The following is a 24,623-nucleotide window of genomic DNA, read 5'->3' as shown; positions in this document are numbered from 1 at the left end:
TAGAGACAGGACAAGTAGGCAGAAGAGTAGAAAGTAGGCAAGGTGGCAGTAGAACCCAGCAAAGGCTCAGTGGAGGAATTAGACTGAGGTCAGATTTCCTGCCCATAGAAGACAGATGATGTCAGGGAATAAAGTCTCCCCTACCTTCTTGCTCAGATTATTTTTCAAGGCACATCTAGTCCTTCTTCTTGCTAATGGAACTTGTACATGTTCTTCCTTTTTCAAACTGTTAGTTCGACTATCCATGCACTAACCATGAAAATAATAATTTACAACTATGAAATAGTTTAGAACCATGAAAAATATTTTAAAATAATAAACTGTTCGCCCCTTTCTAGGAAAAGAATATTCTAAGTACTGTTTGTCACTCTAGCTTTGTGCACACCTTTTCAGTATACTTCGGGTAACAGTATTAATCCCCAAACTGTTGCCCACACCAGCTTGTGAACACCTTACAGGCAGCAACTCTGTGCCTATTCTTTGTATTTGCTCAGGACCACACACACAGCAAATACTCAGTAAACATGAGCTAAATTAAACTCACAACTAACTTCAGAAGGAAGGGTTACAAAGTTAAGTATTGAGACTGGCTATTTCCACTTAAATAAAGCTACATGATTCTATTACCCTCTTAGTATATTCCTGAAAACCCAGTTTTAAGTATTAATGTTCTTAATCATTTTAAGCTTCTATTCCACTATAGAGACTGCGAGGCTATTTTCGGCAAATTAAATCAATAAGAAGCATATTTCTTATTTACATTTATATCAAAAAAATGAGCAGAGATTTTTTACTATTTCGGCATTATTCAACACAGTAGCCACTAGCCACATGTGGCTAATGAGCACTTACAATGTAGCACATCTGAATTGAGATGTGCTTTAAGCGTAAATTATAAACCAGATTTGGAAGGTTTAGTACAAAAATTATATATAAAATATTTCACTAATTTGATTAGATCATATATTGAAATAACATTTCAGATATAGTAAAACATTTTTAAAAATAATTTTCCCTATTTATTTTCACTTTTTTATGTGGCTACCACAAAATTTAAACCTATATATGTGGCTCATATTATATTTCTACTGAACAGCACTATTCTCCATTCCTTTTATGTATCTAAATGTAGTTTAAAACACCCATACACACATACACACACACATAAAAAGAGGCACACACAGAAAACAATTAATATCTCTTCATATAGTTGGGGAATGAAGTATGACAATAAGCGCCAAATGGGCAAGAAACGTGTTTATCTTGCTAAAGAGCCTGGCAATGCTCCAAGAACATGAGGCGACAGATAAATAATTGTGAAATGAATAAAAGGATCTATGAAAATCAACTACAATTTTAATACACCACTTTTCTTGAGCACTGATTATAAACCAGGTACTATACTCTGGATTATCTCATTTAATCCACACAATGAAGTTAATTAGTTGGGTTCTTCTATTATTCACATTTTACAGATGAGAAAACGCAGGCATCAACCTCCAGTATATTTTGCAATATTATAAGTAATGAAACAATTCCATTTAGAGAGTCTATACAGAAGGTTTACACAATTTTAAGTAATAAATATTTATTGAGTGACTTCTATCACATGGTATTATATTAAATTCTGTGACATTAAGAGAAATTATAGGTTAATGCAATGAAAATATAATAAAAATAATATAAATAAACAGGTATAGTTTAAATAATGTTACAAATAAATCCCACTATAATTATCTCATATCCTACTAAAAATTAACAAGCCTGACTAATAGCTAATAATCCAGCAACACAAAATGTTTGCTGAATTTAGAGAATCCCTTAGAAATCACTGCAAAAACTATCATTTATAGGGTGTTTTACAATGTTTTTTCATGCAGAAGATCTTGTAATCTTTACAACACCCCTGAGAGACAGGTATTAGAAGTTGGGTGGGATCTTACAAGTAGTTAAATTCATTATCTGATCCAGTGATGCTTCTTAACAGACTTTAATTCATGTTCTGTGGCTTATCTTATGGCTACTGTCCAGGATTTGGGGGCAGGGGGATCTTTAGACAGGCCACCCACAAAATTAATCCTGGGTTCCAGATTCCTGTGGTCTTCGGAAATATTCTTGTTTTGAGCAAGGCATGAAGATGGTGTAATTAAAAGCTTTCTAAGAGGCTTAAAGAGGCAAGTTTCAGTAACTTAACACTTTGGGGAAAAAGTAAAGCATTCAAATTTAAAATAGCCTTCACATAGAATAATCTGACTAGCATCGGTCAGAACCAAGTCATTCCTTATTGAAATCCTTTTTGAAAATATATTTATTAGGGCTCAAATCTTTGTCTATCTTGAAAAAGTAAGCAATATTTAGTATACATTAATGGTCAACTTAATTTTTAATGAGTAAATGACATGACAAGAATGGTTCAGGTACTTGTAAATGCTAAATGTCTGGGTATGTCTTCATTGGCTTTTGAACAGTTTCAAAGAGCAGACATGAGGATTCATTAGCTCTTAGCACATATGAACCTGCTCCAAAGGCAGCCAAGAGAGTTGCCTAGCAACAGCGCATTTTGCATCTCTCATCATCCCCAAAGATGCTGCAGCAGCAGCAGCTAGGTCAAGCCTCTCATTAGCAACCTGACAAAGGGTTTCTATCTCCCATTTTACTAAATTATTTTTATTTCCAGGTGAAACTCAAATATCTATGTATTACTCCTACTGACAATGTATTCCCTTCTCTCTATTCCTTCTTCTAAAAACTCCCATTTCAACAGATATGTTTTAATGAACTGATCAAAATACCTGTAACAAAAGCGGGCATAGAGAAATCCAACAGAATTTATATGACTATTCACATAACTCTAACAGTTCCATATCTTTTAGGCAATAAAGTAAAGAAGCTTAGAAAAAAGAATGAAAAAAGATACTGAAGTCAAATAATGGGAAGGGAAAAAGTCAGTAATTTGACTTCAAAATTAACAAAAAAATTACCCAGATCATTTGTAATGCTATTGGTAGCTATTCTTATTTCTTTCTTATCTCCACCAAACCTAATCTCACCATAGAGCAAAAAGGCAGAAAGTTCCAGAGTGGTAATAAACTATAATGAATGGATTGACAGTTTATAATGAATATAATCCATTGGAAGGGAACTCTGGTTCCCAATTTAATAACTGTTATAAAGCTTCATCTCAGATCCATAGCTATTCAAATACTTCTCAAAATATTTCTTAAAATATTTACCATCAACAGGGTTGCCATGAAGAACTAAAATACATACTCATATAATCTTCCTTATATACACTCAAAAGACCCTTAAAAGAAAAATCGACAAAATAAGCAGACAGACTTTTCATTTCATATATTTTAAAGTGCTTAATCCAGATTTTGACATAAACTCTCATGTTAGCATGAATTTCCCTACGGAAAAGATTACAGAATATGCATGACATGTTATGAAAGATAAAGTGTGGTTCTAATTGATTAGATCATATATTGAAATAACATTTCAGATATAGTAAAACATTTTTAAAAATAATTTTCCCTATTTATTTTCACTTTTTTATGTGGCTACCACAAAATTTAAACCTATATATGTGGCTCATATTATATTTCTACTGAACAGCACTATTCTCCATTCCTTTTATGTATCTAAATGTAGTTTAAAACACCCATACACACATACACACACACATAAAAAGAGGCACACACAGAAAACAATTAATATCTCTTCATATAGTTGGGGAATGAAGTATGACAATAAGCGCCAAATGGGCAAGAAACGTGTTTATCTTGCTAAAGAGCCTGGCAATGCTCCAAGAACATGAGGCGACAGATAAATAATTGTGAAATGAATAAAAGGATCTATGAAAATCAACTACAATTTTAATACACCACTTTTCTTGAGCACTGATTATAAACCAGGTACTATACTCTGGATTATCTCATTTAATCCACACAATGAAGTTAATTAGTTGGGTTCTTCTATTATTCACATTTTACAGATGAGAAAACGCAGGCATCAACCTCCAGTATATTTTGCAATATTATAAGTAATGAAACAATTCCATTTAGAGAGTCTATACAGAAGGTTTACACAATTTTAAGTAATAAATATTTATTGAGTGACTTCTATCACATGGTATTATATTAAATTCTGTGACATTAAGAGAAATTATAGGTTAATGCAATGAAAATATAATAAAAATAATATAAATAAACAGGTATAGTTTAAATAATGTTACAAATAAATCCCACTATAATTATCTCATATCCTACTAAAAATTAACAAGCCTGACTAATAGCTAATAATCCAGCAACACAAAATGTTTGCTGAATTTAGAGAATCCCTTAGAAATCACTGCAAAAACTATCATTTATAGGGTGTTTTACAATGTTTTTTCATGCAGAAGATCTTGTAATCTTTACAACACCCCTGAGAGACAGGTATTAGAAGTTGGGTGGGATCTTACAAGTAGTTAAATTCATTATCTGATCCAGTGATGCTTCTTAACAGACTTTAATTCATGTTCTGTGGCTTATCTTATGGCTACTGTCCAGGATTTGGGGGCAGGGGGATCTTTAGACAGGCCACCCACAAAATTAATCCTGGGTTCCAGATTCCTGTGGTCTTCGGAAATATTCTTGTTTTGAGCAAGGCATGAAGATGGTGTAATTAAAAGCTTTCTAAGAGGCTTAAAGAGGCAAGTTTCAGTAACTTAACACTTTGGGGAAAAAGTAAAGCATTCAAATTTAAAATAGCCTTCACATAGAATAATCTGACTAGCATCGGTCAGAACCAAGTCATTCCTTATTGAAATCCTTTTTGAAAATATATTTATTAGGGCTCAAATCTTTGTCTATCTTGAAAAAGTAAGCAATATTTAGTATACATTAATGGTCAACTTAATTTTTAATGAGTAAATGACATGACAAGAATGGTTCAGGTACTTGTAAATGCTAAATGTCTGGGTATGTCTTCATTGGCTTTTGAACAGTTTCAAAGAGCAGACATGAGGATTCATTAGCTCTTAGCACATATGAACCTGCTCCAAAGGCAGCCAAGAGAGTTGCCTAGCAACAGCGCATTTTGCATCTCTCATCATCCCCAAAGATGCTGCAGCAGCAGCAGCTAGGTCAAGCCTCTCATTAGCAACCTGACAAAGGGTTTCTATCTCCCATTTTACTAAATTATTTTTATTTCCAGGTGAAACTCAAATATCTATGTATTACTCCTACTGACAATGTATTCCCTTCTCTCTATTCCTTCTTCTAAAAACTCCCATTTCAACAGATATGTTTTAATGAACTGATCAAAATACCTGTAACAAAAGCGGGCATAGAGAAATCCAACAGAATTTATATGACTATTCACATAACTCTAACAGTTCCATATCTTTTAGGCAATAAAGTAAAGAAGCTTAGAAAAAAGAATGAAAAAAGATACTGAAGTCAAATAATGGGAAGGGAAAAAGTCAGTAATTTGACTTCAAAATTAACAAAAAAATTACCCAGATCATTTGTAATGCTATTGGTAGCTATTCTTATTTCTTTCTTATCTCCACCAAACCTAATCTCACCATAGAGCAAAAAGGCAGAAAGTTCCAGAGTGGTAATAAACTATAATGAATGGATTGACAGTTTATAATGAATATAATCCATTGGAAGGGAACTCTGGTTCCCAATTTAATAACTGTGTTATAAAGCTTCATCTCAGATCCATAGCTATTCAAATACTTCTCAAAATATTTCTTAAAATATTTACCATCAACAGGGTTGCCATGAAGAACTAAAATACATACTCATATAATCTTCCTTATATACACTCAAAAGACCCTTAAAAGAAAAATCGACAAAATAAGCAGACAGACTTTTCATTTCATATATTTTAAAGTGCTTAATCCAGATTTTGACATAAACTCTCATGTTAGCATGAATTTCCCTACGGAAAAGATTACAGAATATGCATGACATGTTATGAAAGATAAAGTGTGGTTCTAAGAGAACCAGATTAAAAATGGTGTAATGAGGAACATTCAATGGCAATTGTCATCACACCAAATCAAAAATAAGTAAAATTTTTAAGTGATCTGAAAGGAACAATGTAATTTTTTCCCCGAAGCCCCTCCCCCGCTTTTTAAGCATACAAACAGCCAAAAAGAAAAAAAGAGAATCCTTAGGAGGATTTCCCAGAAGGGTGTCATTTACCACTAAAATATTTCATTCCAGCAGTTGAAAGACCATAAAAGGGTGAATGTCCTCCAGAGTCTCTAATAACGGTAATAGATCTTGTGTTACTATTCACAAGTGACCTCTCAGTCAGGCGATTTAATTTTTCCCCTTGCAGCATGGTTGGTTTCACACACAGTGTAATAACAGTTTTTGCACAACAAGACAATTCATCCGATTAGAAGGACTATATTAAGTCTTTCACGAACAGCATGTGTCACTACAGCTTCAGCTAGGATTTGATTTAAGACAACCTAATACATGCATGCATGATTCTTCATTTTTCTGTTTTAAAAAAGATTCCTGGACTTTCTTCAGCAATTTTGCAGACCATTGCCTGAACCCTCCCTGGCTTCAAAAATAACTAAGAACTCATCAAATGCTCACTGAGCACTGTAAAACAGGTACCAAGAATTCTCCACCAGGCAACAGAAATGTGCATAAGGTTCCTCGTTTCATGTGGGTAAAATAAAATTCCACTAATGTCTCAAAGGAAGAAAAACATGAAAAGGGATAGAATGGGCATAACTGGTTACTGCAATTACTTTTATGCTTCAATTTCAGCAATGCACCATTAATTATAAAGATAATATGACATTACTGAGAAAAGCTTCAGATAGTGAATTTTGAGCCCTCTGTTTGTAAACCTCAGCAAAGTGCAAAAAAATTGAAAAGTGGAAACCAAAAGTAAAGGTATAAAATGAACCAACCATCTGGAATCTTTACTACAATAAATGGTTTGCCATCATTCACTGCCCACAGAAGCCAAAACCTTAAGAACAAATATACATTTCTTACTGCTTGGCTGATGAGATTAAGGTGGTTAAATCTAGAATCTCTGCAGGAAAAGAAGGGCTATAGTGACAGTTGGAGGAATTCTCAGGGGTTCCCTTAACCTCACTACCTTTAATTGATGCTGATAGACTTAGCTTCCCCTTTCCATCTCTGGATCTGGGCAGACTCCTCTGAGGAGCAGTGTCAGCACTCCTTTGCTACAGGCTCAGACTGTCTTTACAGCTCACATGCCCCAAAAGGATTCTCCTACTGCTCATGGCAAACAGCCCAAGCCTACAAGATTAAGTTCTCTTTAGACTTTTGAGGCAGGTGAGATGCTCTCTTCTGGTTTAATTGTTCCACTCCCTCTAGGAATACTGCTTCTCTCAGCAGAGGCCTGTATACCCGCTAAGCAGACCTATAAAATGAGATGAGACAATTCTATTGTAGTTCTCTTGCCCGTGCTGCCCACATTTTCTTTACAGGACACACTAATACACCTTTTGCTTTGACAACTAGGCATGCCAATACTGCAGTACTCTCTCCTTCGCTTCTACCATCACCAGAGCTAGCCAGCCCATCACTCTCTTTTAGATTTTTGGGTAGTCGCCAACCCACCATATACATCTGTAGGCTCCAACTGCAAGGGATACACGTCCAGCTGGATGGGGGGACGTGGGGTTCTGCTGAAGTCCCTGTCATGAGGCTTAAAATAAGGGGCTAGCACTTGTAGGACTCAGCAGTCCAGCAACCTTCTCTAAGAATTCTCCTTTTTCTTTTCAACTACCCTCTCATTTCCTAACTTCTAGACCCTTGATATAAGTGAGGGGTTAAATATCGTAGTAGTACTCAGACATCGAGGTTTATTCCCACTGCTCTACAAGTTCTACCAGGTATTCTGTCTCATTTTGATATCTTAAGGTCCCCACCAAAATGTATCATCCTGTTAATGTAACTTTACCTCCTCTATATCTGACTTCAAGGTTCTTCAGGATCTTGCTTCCAAATGCTTGCCCAGTATCCACTCCAGATCAATTTCCCTTACCTTACGCATATCCCAGTTTCATATAGTACTACTTGCAGTCACTACCCCAATGGGACCTGCTACACATTTGCGTCTTTGCATATGCTCTTCATCATGCCTAGAATGCCTCCCCTTTTCCCTGCATCAGAGAAACTGGTGAGTCTCTTCATGTACGTTCCAGAGATACTTACATACCTCCACAATGCCAATTACCATCTGTACTGAACAGTAATTTTCTTGGATCTCTGAAAACAAAGACTATATCCTTTCATCTTAGTATTACTAGAACCTGCCATATAGGAAGTTTGCCATATACATACATACATACATACATAGACTAAATCAATGACTTGAAAATGCTTGGCAAATAAAATAGGACCTAATAAAAACGAGGTATCTACAGTATTTCAAGCTGAGTGAAAATTCTACTTAATGCTGAGCAAGTTGCACTATTAAAAATTGAATACAATTTGACAAATATACATAAGTAGAGTAAAATGCCACCTCTATAATTATCACTAAAAATAATTCAGGCTAGTAGAAACAATAAAGATAGACAAGACTGGATTAGAGAGAAATGTTAAAGAAATAAAATTCAATTGCTTTCGCAAAAATACTGTAACAAACTAATTAGCCAAGTGTTGCCAAGTACCAGTCCCTGCTGATATGTCTTAATGAATAGATAATTTGATCATTTTAAATTGTCACATTCATTGTACTAATGCAAATGAGCAAACCCAAAGTGCCTAAAAACAATAGCTTCCACATCAGCTTATGTTTTAACTCAGCCTACATCAAATTACTCAGAATCCTAAATTAATAGGATTTTATTTAATAAGATTTTACTATGATCTAACCTAACCTAATCTCTCTCCCTGGACTCCACACTGTTCCCTCTATTAGTTTTGGTAATACATGACAATATTAGAAAACAGTTTATTGTTTCTAGGATGAAAGGTACATACATCTAATATATTTGTGTTAATTCAATCAGGCAAAAAAACCGTTATCAAAGCCCAGAACTCTTCAAGGTTATCAGGAAACAAAAACAAGTAAGACAGTTTCTCTTGAGGAATTCATTTTATGAATTTTAAATCTAATTGTAATCTACTGAAAATTTCTTTGAAAAAAGCTTTCATTTAAGATAACTATAGAACACTTTGAAATGCTAACTTGTCCTTACTCATTTCATTCATCTTTAGTACTGTCTGACTCTGTGATACGACAAATTCAGGTTACAAATATTTTTATATGCTTGTTTTAGGTAGGGAAAAAAAATACATAAACTATCTTATATGCAGACATGATCTACTACCACAGGAATGCTAATAAACAAGAATGACAGGACACATGGTCTCCAAAAGTCCAATCAATACACTGGAAGCCTATCTTCCTTATACACTGTGAGTTCCCCAATAACTGACTTTGTATCCCAAGTTCCAATTAAAATGTATGCCCCAAAGAGGTTCTCCATGACTATTTACTGAATAACTCATTCTTTTGTGCTGTTTCAAGATCCTAAATTAACCGTATAACTTGTCCGGCCTTTTAAATGGTTCAAAACTAACAACCAAGGTGTAATTTTCTCAACATTTTGTAAACATTTTTCAAAATAAAGGAAATACCATAACCTATTTTTTATTCACTAAAAAATATCCCTGTATTTGATTAGATTTTAGAATCTTCCTACTGTCATTAAAAATGAATGAACAAAAAAAGTTAATTTTTGACCATTAAGCAATAACTCAAATTACAACATGCTTACTGAGGCTGATTCACTTAGACCTTCTCAGCCTTTCTCTTGATATGCGCTTACACAAGTCATGACTTTGTGTATAGATATTCTATTCAGGTATAAATATCTGGTTAAATGTGATTTGCCTATTTACAGAAGGGCCAAAGGAAGCTAGCATAATAAAGGCAGAAATAATCACACAAGACTGAAGAGATGGCCAGATTTCAAACAAATGTTGAAGTTCCTTCCTCTCTTAGCATTTAATTACCTTCACACTGACTAGGCCATTCTAAAAAAATATAAAGCTAATGAATCTTCTTTACTTTCAAAAATGTTTTTAAAATGTTTTAACTAAAAGTTGTGGAGAGAGAGTAGAGCATATTGGGTAAACAGCGCAGATCTGGAACCATACGTGCTGAGTTTGAATCCTGCCTTTGCCAATTACTAGCTGTGCAACTTTGGGGAAGTTAATCGAACTCTGTGCCTCAGTTCCTAAACAGTGGTGGTACCCCAAACTTAAAGGGCCGAGTATTCAGAGAGTCAATGAATACATGCAAATAAAATGATTAGAATAGTGACTGGTACAGAAAAGTATGTAAATATTGGCTGTTTTTATTAGCTATTACTTTGTTCAAGAACTTAGTTGAGCTTCTAAATGAGTAGACTACATTTAAACCTAGAGAGGTGACATGGGTTTCTTCTGTAAATGTAAGAAAATGTTTCCTTAAATAAGACTCTTCTGATTTGAAGGGCTGACTATGGAAGGGCTGGGCTGAAGAATGAATAATAAGGGATATCAACTGGCAGCTCACTTTAGGGTGTCTGGCCATGATGCAAGTAGGCAAGGGACCAATACCCCCTCCCTTCCCTCCCTGCCCATTGACTAAATTAGAAAAATTTTATTCAGGCAATGGTGGACTTCAGTGTATTTTTCCCCTTGAGCAGAATTCCTCATGCCCATTATAAAATTCAAAGTTACCACAAAATGTGCTGATTCCCCTCTGAGTCTTTCACCCGCACGAGAAGCCAATCCTAAGATTTTAACCAGGAGACAAAGCTACTGTTACCTGATACTCACATGGGGGCAGACAGTCTCCACTGTTCTCAGTGCAGTTCTGGGCCCTATCCTCACCAAACTTCATCAACCCGCACCATTTCTGATACGCTGTGTTCAGTGACACAAGACAAATGACTTTTCTTGCAGTATATTAGTAAGCTAGTGTCACGGTGATATAGGTTTGAACTGAAAATCACAAATAAATTTTTCAGTCAGAATTTTAAGAAATTTATAATCTATAGACTCCTCCAAAGAAACTCAGAACTGCCTCCCTGAACATAAACTCTGGGCTTCAGGCAAAAAAAAAAAAAAGAAAAGAAAAGAAAAAGTAAAAAAGTACAAAAGTAAAAAAAGTAAAAAGTTAAAAGGTTCAAACGCCAGCTAAAAACATATGATTCTACAGATATCTATGTGGGTTTTCTAATGAAGAAATAAACATATTGCCACAGGAAGAAACAGATATCTGACTTTGTATTTGGTCCATGTTTCTCTTTGTCTAATCGCTTTATGCTGGCAAGCTCATCCCAATTTTGCTCTAGGCATAATCGATGTGATAGCTCCAAGGGTATACTAGTATAGCACTCCTTATCTTAATGTTCTTTATTGAAAGTACTGTATATTCTGGCTTCTTTTCGCTAGTGTGAAAAACAACCAGACTTCAGGAAGCAGACTGACTTCAGGGGGTAGCAATTCACAGAACTTTGGTGACAATAGAAGAGTGCAAAGTGTCCAAAGACTCTTTGTGCAAGTTCTTTTGCAGAATATATTTTCTCCTTTTCTCAGCATAACTTACAGACCATTAAATTTCACACATTTCCTATTCATTTGCTATGTTAAAATATGGCTTATGACCCTAAGTAGAACTATCACAGGATTCTGCCTTGAAAGTCAACTTTTTACTATTTGATAATATATGACTTTTAAAAGACCAGTAAGTCATGGGCCATGAACCTAGCCACATAAATGATTTCAAATGGCTCAAAAGTGGGTATACTTTTACAAATGGAACAAATTAAGCCCTAAAAACATTAAAGGATAAAATAAAATTATCAAAGATAGCAATTGTTCCCATTAAGCAAGACCTTTAGCTAGACTTAACAACCAAAATATCAAAAAGAAGTGGCCTCAGAGTTGTAAAATGCAAGTAAAAACAAAATAAAACAAAAAACACAACTCTATCCTCACTTCCAAGCAAGAGAAGCAAGCACCAAAGATTTGAAAGAGGTACTGAGTTTCACAGAACTTACAGCTTCCTTCAGCATTTCTCTTATTCTCTAGGATATAATGCTTCAAATGAGGAACTCTCAATACCAACAGCTAAAGAGAAGTTACAGTTAATAATATAGCTAATATAATAACTATAATATTTAATATATTTCTAATAATTATAATTACTATATATTTAATATATTAATAAGTATATACTAAGTAATTAGCTAATAATATAGTTAATACAGCTAAGCTAATAGATACTAGAGAAGGTTTTAAAAGGTAAGTAATACCTCTTCCTTCTCAAAGGGTCAAGGGCCAGAGAAACATCATGAGGGATGAGTGGGGGGAGTCCCAGGTAGATATAGAAGAGTGTACCTGAAGCTGCCAGAGGAAACATGGTGGCAATTACTGGAATCCAAAGTCAGAGTTGGCAACTAACTAAACATAAAATCATAAATGAAAGAGAAGGATAGGCATAGAGGAAGAAAAAGTAAGGTTTCTGGTTGAAAGTCTTAGAAGCAAGATACAATCATGTATATGGAATGGGATAAGTACAAAACTTGTGCTATCACCTATTGTGTACTGGAGGCACCCAGTGCAGATGACAGAGCCAGATGTGGTTCTTCACAAGTGAGATGTCATTATGCTGGGCTCTCATAGATGGGGAAATAGAATGTCAATCAACACTTGTTGATTAAGTTATTAACCTCTTAAGGAAGTTATGTCAGCCTTAGACAGTTCCAAAATGTCCACAATCATGTTACACAGATTGGTCAATCATTGGCTAAAGGTTGAAATATGATTTGATATTACCCTTAAAAAGCTATAAAACAGAACATGTCTGCATTCGGCCTGAGGTCCACATTATAGCCTATGTTTAACATTCAATAACCATCGGTTTCATACCATATGTGACCAGATCCTGGATAAATCAGAGGTAGGAAATAGCTCTCTTTTTATCTCTGAAGAGGAAAGAATAAGGCCAACTAGACACTTTTATACATGAGACATGAAGCCATGTACTCTGACTGTCATTCAGGCATCTCTGAAGGCAGCCTGAATAATTTATCTCAAAATGTAAAAATAAATAAATAAATAATAATGAGAACATTACTCGGTTGTCAGAAAGGCAGTAAGTGTTATATAAACATAACCAAAAAGTATGTGAATCTATCAACTGCTATTGCCTAGGGGGCGGGGGGACAGAAATTCAGGAAATAGTTGGCACTCCATTTATTATAACCACAGACTATAATATAAAAACCTGTCTTTAAAGTAAATCCATGTATTTAAAACTTTCAAGATCCATGGAAATTCACACAGGATGCTCATTCTTGGATCTCTCCCCAGGACACTCTAAGACATTCCCTCCAAGAACATAAAAAAGCATTCAACTTTTACTGAGCACTGCCTGAGCTGAGCTTGTATCTTCTGCAAATTAAGTCTCATGTCCAGGTGAGAAAACTATAGGGATTATTAGTAACTGCTGACAGCATTTCAAGATATGGGGGGGAAAAGTTTCTTACTATTTTTTTTTAAGTGTTGATTTATTGCTATAGCTTTGGATATCTAGTTATTTTAACATCATCTGTATCCAGTCAACTCTAAAACGGTACTCACAAGGTCAGTTCCCTTTAGACTATTTAGTGTCATAATCTTCCATGGCCCTACATGCATTAAACCTAATGGAAAATGCATTCCACAGGGAAATCAAGTGAGAAACTAAGGATTAAAAACTCATTGGGAAAGGGAGATCCATCAAACTGCACAACAGGAAGTAACAGAATCACATTTTTTTAAAAGCACATTTTCTTACCATTATGAATACTAATTTAACATCATTAGTTTACATTGATAATTTGTATTGCTATTAACTAATATTACTAAAAATAATTTCTATTAATACTTTAGAATAACAATAATACCAAAACATACTTCACATATGGCCCTCTTTCAATATTTGTCAAACAAACACAATACTTAGATAAGTGTACTGCAGGCAGCAAATTCTACTATAGAGGTTAAGTGACCACCAAAATGGATGCAGAAGACAGCCTCTAAATTCTTACTCTTACCTATTTACTTAGCTCCTGCTCATTAGTAGTCCACGACTTTTCTTTACTATCAACTCCCACATGAATTTAAGCCAATGATTGCTTATACATAATATAGCTTCTTTTTATAAGGTGAGAAAAGACAAACACACATGAATATGAATACATTTCATGTAGTCTTGTCAACCTAAAGAAATAGAAAACATTCCTCCAATAATAAATTGCAACACTAATATTTGAATAGAATCTACTCCAACTATCTACTTACAATCAGAAAACTTGTTTTTTTCAAAATATTCACTCTTCTTTTGGCTGCTTTGCTTTGTAGCTAAAGGCCAGTGAAATGATATAAAATGGGCACTTCATAAAGAAAAGTGAGGGAAAAAATCTGATATCCTACTTCTAGGATACTTGTTTTGTCCTTTTCGAAACACTTAACTCCACTTCCAAGTTCTTATTAATAATATTGTCTTTGTTTCTTCATGAATTTGAGTAATTATATCTAAACATTTACCCCACCATTCGTCTTAACAAACACAATTACACCAGGTATTTTTCCTCATTACTTAAAACTACCCAAAAAGTAACCAAAAGAATGTAACGACTTCGATTTATAGCGCTGCTTCTTAATAAACATTCACTGAATAAATGAACCTGAATGGTCACTCTAGTGCTTCCCAACTTTTTTCATTTCATGGCACACATGAAAAATAATGTTTATAAGGATACTAGGGTGAATAAATGAAACACCAGGTGGCCAGAAGCTACCAGCAAAGGACTTCTGGCACCCTGAGCTTAGACAACCTGGCTCCCTGACAGCTGAGAGTTGGCGGGGGACAGGGATAATATCTTAACATACCTGAAACTCAAAACACTAATTGAGAAGTTCTCCACATTTTTTTCTATTTCACATACTCCCACTTTTATTACCAGGAAACTATTTTTCCTTTAGGGACTGATCCCTCCCTCATTCCACATGATCCTGGTGGCATAGATAATTTTAAGCCCCTGACACTTTACCCACCTCCATTCTACCCAGGATCACCAATTAAAGTGCCCCATTATCCTGGCCAATGGTTGATCCCATTTGGGCACCTGACCCAAGCAAAGCCAATCCAAATATCTCTACCACTCTCTTCCTTTTGGATTGTGAATATAAGGTTATAAGGCTTTGGGCTTCCAGTCAATTCAGAGAAGAAAGAAACTGCAATGAATACACTGTCTAAGCCATGTTTATTCTAAATTCTAGAGCTAATAAAAACAGTTTAAAACAGATGGGTTTCTGTGACTCATAACAGAAAGTATCACCCTAGAATTTCAAAGACTCGATGCATTTCCTGAGTATCTATATATACACATATTGATCTCATCTATGTTTAATATCGGCAGCATACACAGATCAAGTAACCCACTAGATGACTTTTTTAGATAATCTCCAGACATTATCTGTGTGTTAACGATTCTAAAGAGATTATCCTACAAAGTGTCAACGCTGAAAGAAAACATTTGGTAGAAGCAAGATCATTACAGAAGGTGAAGGCAGAAATAAAGTAGGAGGCAAAGGAACTTTGTGTACATTACAGAATCAGACCAGAAGAGGTCTGGTCAGAAGGAAAACTAATTGTGAGATAGCAGCAGTTGTTTCCCTGACAAAAAGGAATAAACATGACAAATTGGGGACAAAAAGGAATTCCAAACACTTTAACTTCATAGCTTAAACATTTATCCACCTTCACCACCAATTTTTTCCTAAGGGAACACATAATTTTCCATAAAGAGATGGACTTTTTTTCCCTCACCAAGCTTGAAAAGAAACACAAGCACAGATACCAATAAACAAGAAATAATAAAAATACCATATCTACTTGGTAAGAAAACCCTTCACTTCACAGGAAATGTGTTCTAGAGATTCTACCCAATAGAAAAAAATTAGAGTACTATGCTAAATATATGGTTAGTTTAAAAGTGGTGGGGGGAAGCTTATTAATGTCCGACTGTTTTCTTATTACACTCTAAGCCCTGGGAAGATAGCAAAATGATTGTTTATCCTTACATCCCAACATAGTGATCAGTACTATATATAGCAAGGACACAATTTTTTTGTTTATTAAATGAAGATAAGATCAAATTTCAACAAGTCAAAAAGATTAATGCCTGTCGTACAGGTAACTTTAAACTGAATTATTTTTTGCCCACATTAAAAGATCAATTTTAGAACTAAAGGATATTCATTTTGGAATAGGCTCCAAGAGTTAACAAAAGCATTACAAAGGAGCAAATTCAGCAATAAACAAAAATACCAGAATAGCATTATATGCAGATTTCCTTGCAAAATGTGTTCTCATTAAAGAAATGTTTGCATCATTAAGTATACATTAACTCAGCATAAGGAGAAAAAAAGAACAAATTGGGAACATAAGAACAGCAACCCATAATTAAAACTTTGATAAAAATCATCCATGAAGTAAGAATAATCTATAATTCCAACAGTTAAGCTTTACAGCCATTCCTGTTCCATTATTTTCTTGCTTTACCTGAGAGGAATCTGCTTGGGCTAATTTTGTAGTGACCTTCAGTATTTGGCGAAGATTTCTTCCTTTATCTTCAACAAGGAGGTGAGCCAGCAGAAGAAAAACATGCACAGGGATCACTGTAGTGACAGGGAGCAATGACTCTACTGAAGCCAACCAGTCACTCACTGAAGACTCTTCTCTCATTACTTCAAGGATCCTCCAGGCTGTAAATATTGACCCATACATGCTGGTTATGGGGAAGACAAGCTTGTAGGGCAGCTGAAAAATAAACACAAAAAATACATGAGTAAATGAGATATATTTGATAGAAATATATTTGACATTCATATTTTATATTTCATTACGAAATCAATCCTCCCAACAAAATACAAAATGTTCAATTCCTGCCCCAAACCTCTCTGCACATATTTGAGCTAATAGGATTACATTGAGAAAAGAGCTGTTATATGGAACTCTAAAACAGTTTATCACTATTTTTCCTTGTATTTACCATTTGCTCCCAGTTAAAGCAGAAAAAAAAAAAAGTGGATCAATAAATAAGATCCAGAGGCAAAAGAGTTTGGAAAAAGCCACTGTCACTAAGAAAATATTCACCAATGAGAGGGAAAATAGAAAGAAAAAAAAAAAACACTATTTGCCCAACTCCAATCCCTGGTAAAAAGCAGCCCTGGGCAGATGGCAGACTTGGACTGAGGACAATTCATTTTTTGTAATCGACAGTACTTTGACAGGAATAGAGTCGGTTCAGCTGGAGCCTGGGAATTCATTAATAATTGTGAATAACTTCTGCAATAAGAAATAGCCTGACAGCTCTAAACTGAAACGATACTCAAAGAAGATGCTATGCTTATGTCAATCTGAGAAATGGCTCCTTACAGTAATAAAGTAGTGCAGTCAGGGACAGAGAATGGATAGAACTCTGCCAAGGTGAGCTGAGTGCCCAGATGGCTCAGGAGAAGCCACAGACATTAAAGAAACATTAGTATTGCCTATGAATAAAATAATTAGAGTATAATGATACAATTTAGAAATCTCTAAATTATCCAATAACTGTCCTATTATTGGAGGTTAACTTATATGAATAAGGATAACAATTGAAAGTATGGGAAGTAAAAGTTAAGCTTTATAAAAAACTTTAATAGCTTTATTGAGATATGATTCACATGCCATAAAATCCATCCTTTTAAAGTTTACAACTCAGTGGATTTTAGTAATTGATAGTTTTATAACCGTCATTACTATCTAATTTTAGAACATTTTTATTACCCCAAAAGGAAATCCCATATCCATTAACCATCACTCTTCATTCTCTTGATCCCCACTCCAACCTGCAGTAACCACTAATCCACTCTGTTTCTATTTTGGCTATTTCATATAATAGGAACCACACAACATGGAGTCTTTTTTGACTAGCTTCTTTAATTTAGCATGTTTTCAAGGCTCATCCATATTGTAGCTGGTATCAATATTTCGTGTCACTGTCAAATAATATTCCATTGTATGGATATACAATATTTTGTTTATCCATTCATCAATTAATGGACCAATGTCCATTAATTTCCACTTTTATGAATAATGCTATGAACATTCCTGTAAGTTTTTGTGAGGACATAGGTCTTCAGTATCTTAAGTATATGCTTAAGAGTGGAGATAATATTTATTTGAAAGCAAACGTCACTTTAAAAACAAACAAGGAAGCTCTATCTTTATTGATATGAAAAGATGTCCCACATGAAAATACAAGTTACAAATATTTTGCCTGGAATACTACCAATTTTTTTTTTTAAGGGTTGGAGTGTGGAGAGATTGTATATTTGTATTTGTTTGTATATGCAAAGAAAAGTATCTAGACAAATAAAGAAATATACACTAATTTTCATTTTCAATTTGAGAGAGTAGAAACTAGACAATCAAATTTTATAAATTTTATAAAATTAAATATCTAAATTTATAGCGCTCCCTCTAAAAGATTTTTTCCCAAGATGAAATTCATTAAAGACAAGTCAATTTCTTTAGACTAATGACAAACAGCGTTTGATTTGAGATTTAAAAGATGAGGATTTCAGCTGTTAGGCAATTTCTCAGAGCCTTACTTTTCTTATTTGTAAAATGGGAGTTACGACTACCTTCCTGCCCAGATTATTGAGGTAGATAATGAGACAATGTCAATAAAGAACCTAGCACAGTACCTAAAGTTGCAAAATACAGAGAAATATTATCACTGTCATCTTTAGGAGAGGAAAAATAAAACTGGTGGATATGGGCATAAAAGAAAATAATTGGAAATCACCATGAACCATAATTAAGTTGAAAGCAGCAACATTACAGAGATATGTTAGAGTAAACACACTGTAAGAGAAAAGCAATCCTACTTGAAGTATTATGTCCAGGTTTAGGCTCTGTTTTTTGTCTGTCTAAGGTTAGAGTAGCAGGAGAAAGGCACAGTGTTGAATAAGACATCACAGAACAGTCTCTCTATCACAGCGCATGGCAGGCATGGCCCACTGGAACGGTCCCCAGGGCAAAGATGCAACCAAGGATTTTCAGCACCAGCCACCAAATCCTGGCCCCACAGCCTGTGGGAGGACCTGTGAAAGCACTGATAGGCTCTGTGTTTCAGAGAAGAAAGTAGGTGTTTAAAAATAAAACTTAATGATGTTAGGCAAGTTACATCTCAATTAAAAAAAGAAACCATAGAAAAAATAACATTTCAGTGAATGGTTATAAAACATCTTTTATAGACATAAAAGAATTGATTATCTTTATTTTTAAAAAGCTTTTAATAAAAAATGTTCAGTTAAGTATTAATAAAGCAGACATCTGCTAGTAATACTTCTTTGTCTAAAGAGGTCTAAAAAAGAAATTGTGAATACAGGTGAACAATATATATTTTCATTAACTTTAAAGAATAACTGTTCATCTATCATAATAATTAAACGAGGCTTAACAAAATTGAGTCAAGATTTGATCAGGAGAAGGGGCATGGAAACTCACCCTGGAGACCATGAAAAGTAGAACAGGTTTTTGCTAGAAGGGATTTAATCACTCACCAGACCAGAAACAGAAGACTGGACTAGGTAAAGTCTCAAGGTCTTTCTGCTCTCTACCTCTATTAAGAATCTAGTCAAGGGCTGAGAGGCTTTCAAATGGTCGATTATCACCAAAAGAACATATACCATCCTCAGTATCCATGTTATTCAGAAGATAATGATAGAAGCACAAGCTCTAAGTCTTGGTAATTCTTTTTAAATTCCAACCAAAAGCTTTTAAGAAACCAGTTTACCTCAACTTTCCACTGATTTACTGTTTCCCTGGAAGTCTGAAATGTTTGCTATTTACTAGTTATTAATTCTTTTTATTAAGCACTTCTTTGTTCAAATTACCACTATGGCTTCTCTTTCCTGACTGAACCCTGACTCATACAATGGTTCTTTCCTTCCACCCCACCTCCACCCTCCACCACATTCTCTGGGGGCAGGGGTAGCAAGATTTTAAGCAGTTTAGAATTTACAAGTGTTTGATTTTTTTTTCACCTAAGAGAACACAAATTGGTGGTTTTAAATATCACATTTATTAGCCTAATAGAAAAGGATCCTGTTTTCCACACAACACTAAGAAATATTAAAAGCTTATTAGATTATATCTTTTTTTTATTTTAAAGAGATGAATAACTGCTTTGCTATCTTACATTTTTTAATTCTTAAAATTTGAAATAAGTTAAAAATCTGTTTTATTTCATGGTTATCAACACTTCAGAAAGAGGACAGGTAATACAGAATTGCATGGTGCAGGATATCTACCCTTGTTTTCGTTTGCCAGAAGCAGTGTGCTTCTGAAGAACTGCTGTAGTTGTAAATCAAATACTCTAAGTCAGAGTCACCAATCTAAAATGAAATAATAAAAATAAAAACTAAAAAATCTGTGGTTTTTATACAAAGATCTCTCTGTAATAAATCAAGATGATAAGTGAAATTATCAGATTCACACATTCCTTGCTGAACAGAAATTTACTGAATGTCTGCCACGTGGTAAACAATGGGTCAGGTGTTGAGGATGCAAAGATAACCTAGGATGTTATTTCTTTAAGTATGTGAAAAATAGGAAAGTGTTCAATTTAACAAGTGGCTCACATATCTTATCTTATATCTATGATCACCTGAAAAAGATAAAGCAGAAACACAGAGTTGAAAAAATACAAAAAGTTCAACAAGTGTTGCAATTTAAATATTAACATGCTTAGAAAATAAAAGCAAAGCATGAAAAGGGCCTGGGTTCTTTCCCTCAGTGAGCTCACAGAATTGTTGGAGGTACAAATACGTAACCCCTTAAATTAAGACACAACACTATTGAATAAAGTGCTAGGGATACAAAAAAAAAAAAAAAAAGAGTAAATGAATTCTGACTCAGGAAGGCTGAGAACTTTTGGCTGGATCCTAAAGAATGACTAGATCAGGCAAAAGAGACAAAAAATCAAAGATTCAGGAAAAGACTTGCAGAGTTTGGGGAGTGTTGAATTTATAAGTATGTTTAGAATATAGAGTCCAGGACTGGTGCAAAAAAAAAAAAAGCCAACTGTAAACTGTGGCTTGATTTTTTAGAAGGGTAATCATATATCTACTCAAAGCCTCAAAGCAGCGCACCATTATTAGGAGGATGTTTATAGCCCTAATAGTATTCCTTCCTTCTCCCTCTTCCCCAGCTGAAGAGAAAGCCTAGCTATTAGTGTTGAATAATAAGACTCATACACCTGAGCAAATAGTAAGATGAATACTTAAATATTAGAGTCAGGGTGATTCTCAGTAAATATCACTCATGATTTAAAGGAACACAACTCTTAGACACAGTACATCCTGCCCTCCCTCCATCCCCACCCAAAATCCAATCATTGGGCAAGTCCAGAGGAAAGGTAAAAGACTGCTAGGAAATTTTGGCGACATCTTGTATTCCTATTAGGCAGATGCAAGAACTTCCTCCTCTCAATGAAAATCAATGACCTATTTCAAGTTTTAAAGTTTCAGTCAAACAATTAGGATTTATGAATCTGTAGTATACATTCAATTTGCCTATAGGCTAGTTCTTGCTGCAGGCTCAAACAAGGAATCACAATGCCTGGATTTTTGCTGCTAGAACATTTAACGATACATGATTAGAGGTCTCCCTGCTTTTGCGGATGAAACAACTATGGCGCTACCTCACATTTATGTAATGCCTCTGTGGAAACTTAAGACGCTTCACCAGTTTTATCTTATTTAATCCTTATTTAATCCCCATAAAAGTAGGAGTTAGGAAGTAATAATTTTATCAAAATCGAAACAAATATCAAAAGAGTAAAGGACTAACAAATGCAGGCCCAGAACCCAGCCATTAACAGACATGGACTATACTTTTTACATTATTGTAAAAGGAACAGTGAGACTGACAAAGCAGAATGGGATATGCTTAGCAGGCAGAGGGAGGAATGGGGTGTGACAGTCCTGCTGTCTTCCAATTGAAGGCAGCAGATTAGAGGCACCTAAGGAGACACCAACAGCCATTATGCCAGGGAATATGGCATAAGCTACCACATTCAAAAATAAAGTCTTAGTTCTTACGGACCTTGGAACTTCCAGGCATTCAAGGAGATTTCCCATCTTGGACTATCCCAGATCAATATGCTGCACTTACTAAACAGTATGATGAGAAAAAAAGGATCGATATTCAAATATGGTTAGAGAAGCACTATGTTAAACCGAATGTTTCTTTTCTGCAGGATTCCTTAGGACCTTTAGCTACTGATGAACACTGGAAACTCAAAGAGGAAAAAAGATTACATAGCACTTCTAAAACTTATTTTTCAACAAGACTACCCTCCCCTCTCACCACTCAGAAGAATATACTAACATCTACACCACTGCCTGAGAGAATGGTAAAGTTCACAATGATTGAGTTAAAACCCAAACAGATACTTCATCAGGAGGTAAGGTTATCTTTATAGACAAAAATCCCACATTACCACTTTACCTTTAAGAGAAACAAGGATGAACGTCATTACCTTTTGGTGGTCGTCTCTGTAGCACTCCTGCTGTACCATTTCTAAAAGATTCAGAGCCAACTGCTGCCTAGAGGGACTGTCTTCATCTGGGGATATGCAGTCTTCCAAGGCAGTGGAAGATAATATCTGCAGAACTGGCATCACTAGCAGCGAGGATGATTTTGGAATTTTCTGACCATCAGCAAAAGAGAGGAGCTTCAAAGCTATTCATCAAAACAACAATTCATGATTTTAAAAATTAATGCCACAGTTAACAAAATGTTATTTTGTTTAAGAATGATTCCAAGAAGTTTTCTTACCCCTTTACAATTGAGTCAGACGTGCAACTAAGATGATAAATCTTATCTTTTTTGAAATAAAAAGAACACAAAAATTAACTATTTTTTTCTAAAATAAGCTGTTAATGTATGTAACTAAAAACTTGATACTCTTAGAAAAAACAAATATCAAATATCATAAAGTATAAACCAACTCTTCTTTTGGTCAATATAAATTTCTTTTAAAATATAGTTCAATTTTTGTCCTTATATTTTGTCACGTCGTTCTACTGCCTTCAACAAACAGTGCCAAGAGAGCATGGAGTTCTTAATCAGCAGATAACAAGTCCAAAGTATGCACTTCCCTTACAAACCCAGCTGAGAACTGTATTAAGTGATGAGTAAGTAAACAAGGTGAGGCAGGGCTGTCCTTCAGCTGTAATTACTAATAAGTAGATCAGCAAAATCTCAAAGTCCACAACCAGCATAATAATCAAACCTATTTTTATAAATAATTCTTTATTATGGAAACTCAACTTACACAACAGAAATATACATACAAATGTATAATAACATAGTTACATGTATAGGCTTCCCTAGACTATTAACAGAACAAGTTAGGGAATAAACATACTTTTTTCATGGTTATTGAATGAACCCTAATTTATTGAAAATTGTTATTCATAGACTTCCGAGCTAGATTATCAAAATAATCAACTGATTTCCCCACCACACCGAAGGAAAAAATATATATATATATATATTGTGTGTGTGTGTGTGTGTGTGTATGTGTGTGTGTGTATGTGTGTGTGTGTGTGTGTATATACACACACACACACACACAAACATATACAAGCCTTAACTCATTTTAATGAGTTGCCAGTATTTTATTAAATCATCTAGAAGTCAAATCTGAACATATTATAAAGTACTTGTTATTCTAACACTACTAATTTATACTTTTTTTGGCTAAATAGTAATCTTACCCCATAACTGTCTTTGAGAAGTCATGAAAATCCATTATCTTTAACAAAACAGGAAGGAAATGCATATAATACAAATGTTTATATATTCTTTATTATAAATCTTCCAGGTATTTTTATAAATTGTTATTTAGAATCAAGACTATTGATAATAAACATTAAATTGTATTATTGCTGTACATTTCAAATTTGAAATAATCGATACAGGTTATGCTATTTCTTTGACCACTCTTTCCCAATACAATAAACAATGGTCTTGTTTTACTTTTCAACAAGACGTACTGGCTCAATACTTTTCAACAGAATTATTCAATCTAACTAAAGTAACTTCAAATCAGAGACAGTGGTTTACAAAACAAAAAGTCTGCTATCCAACAAATAAGAGAAGTACTGGAGAGTTTGATCCTGTATCACTATTATACATGATACCCAACAAAGATATGTAGCTTTAGAATTAAAAATGTGGTTTTTTGATAGCACTGGAATTTCCTTTTGTCAAAAAACAAAATCCATTTATATGAAATACCCACAAAAAGGTATAGAGACAGAAAGCATATCAGTATTTGTCTGGGGCTGAGGACAGGAATGAGGATTAACTGCAAATAGGCACAAAAAAATTTTGGGTAGAGGGTGATGGAAAAGTTCTAAAACTAGATTGTGGTAGTGGTTGCACAGCTCTGTAAATTTACTAAAAAGACACTTTATTGTACATTTAAAAATGGTGAAATTTATGGTAAATATCTT

The 24,623-nt window shown here is 34.5% G+C and overlaps 1 protein-coding gene across 3 annotated transcripts in view; it reads right to left on the bottom strand.

Moving 5' to 3' along the window:
- The window catches only part of FOCAD (focadhesin), a 270,313-nt gene that overhangs the window by 169,164 nt on the left and 76,526 nt on the right, over positions 1 to 24,623 (bottom strand). For all 3 annotated transcript variants that reach the window (XM_023533725.1, XM_023533726.1, XM_023533727.1), the window contains exons 10-11: positions 22,640 to 22,842; positions 16,609 to 16,866 (exon numbers count right to left, since the gene is read on the bottom strand). In XM_023533725.1, the coding sequence (XP_023389493.1) occupies positions 16,609 to 16,866; positions 22,640 to 22,842 (461 nt within the window). The remainder of the gene's footprint in view (positions 1 to 16,608; positions 16,867 to 22,639; positions 22,843 to 24,623) is intronic.

Source organism: Pteropus vampyrus, unplaced genomic scaffold, assembly GCF_000151845.1.
Source record: "Pteropus vampyrus isolate Shadow unplaced genomic scaffold, Pvam_2.0 Scaffold109, whole genome shotgun sequence".
In the NCBI taxonomy this organism is placed as follows: Eukaryota; Metazoa; Chordata; class Mammalia; order Chiroptera; family Pteropodidae; genus Pteropus; species Pteropus vampyrus.
This window is presented reverse-complemented; position numbering and strand designations above follow the sequence as displayed.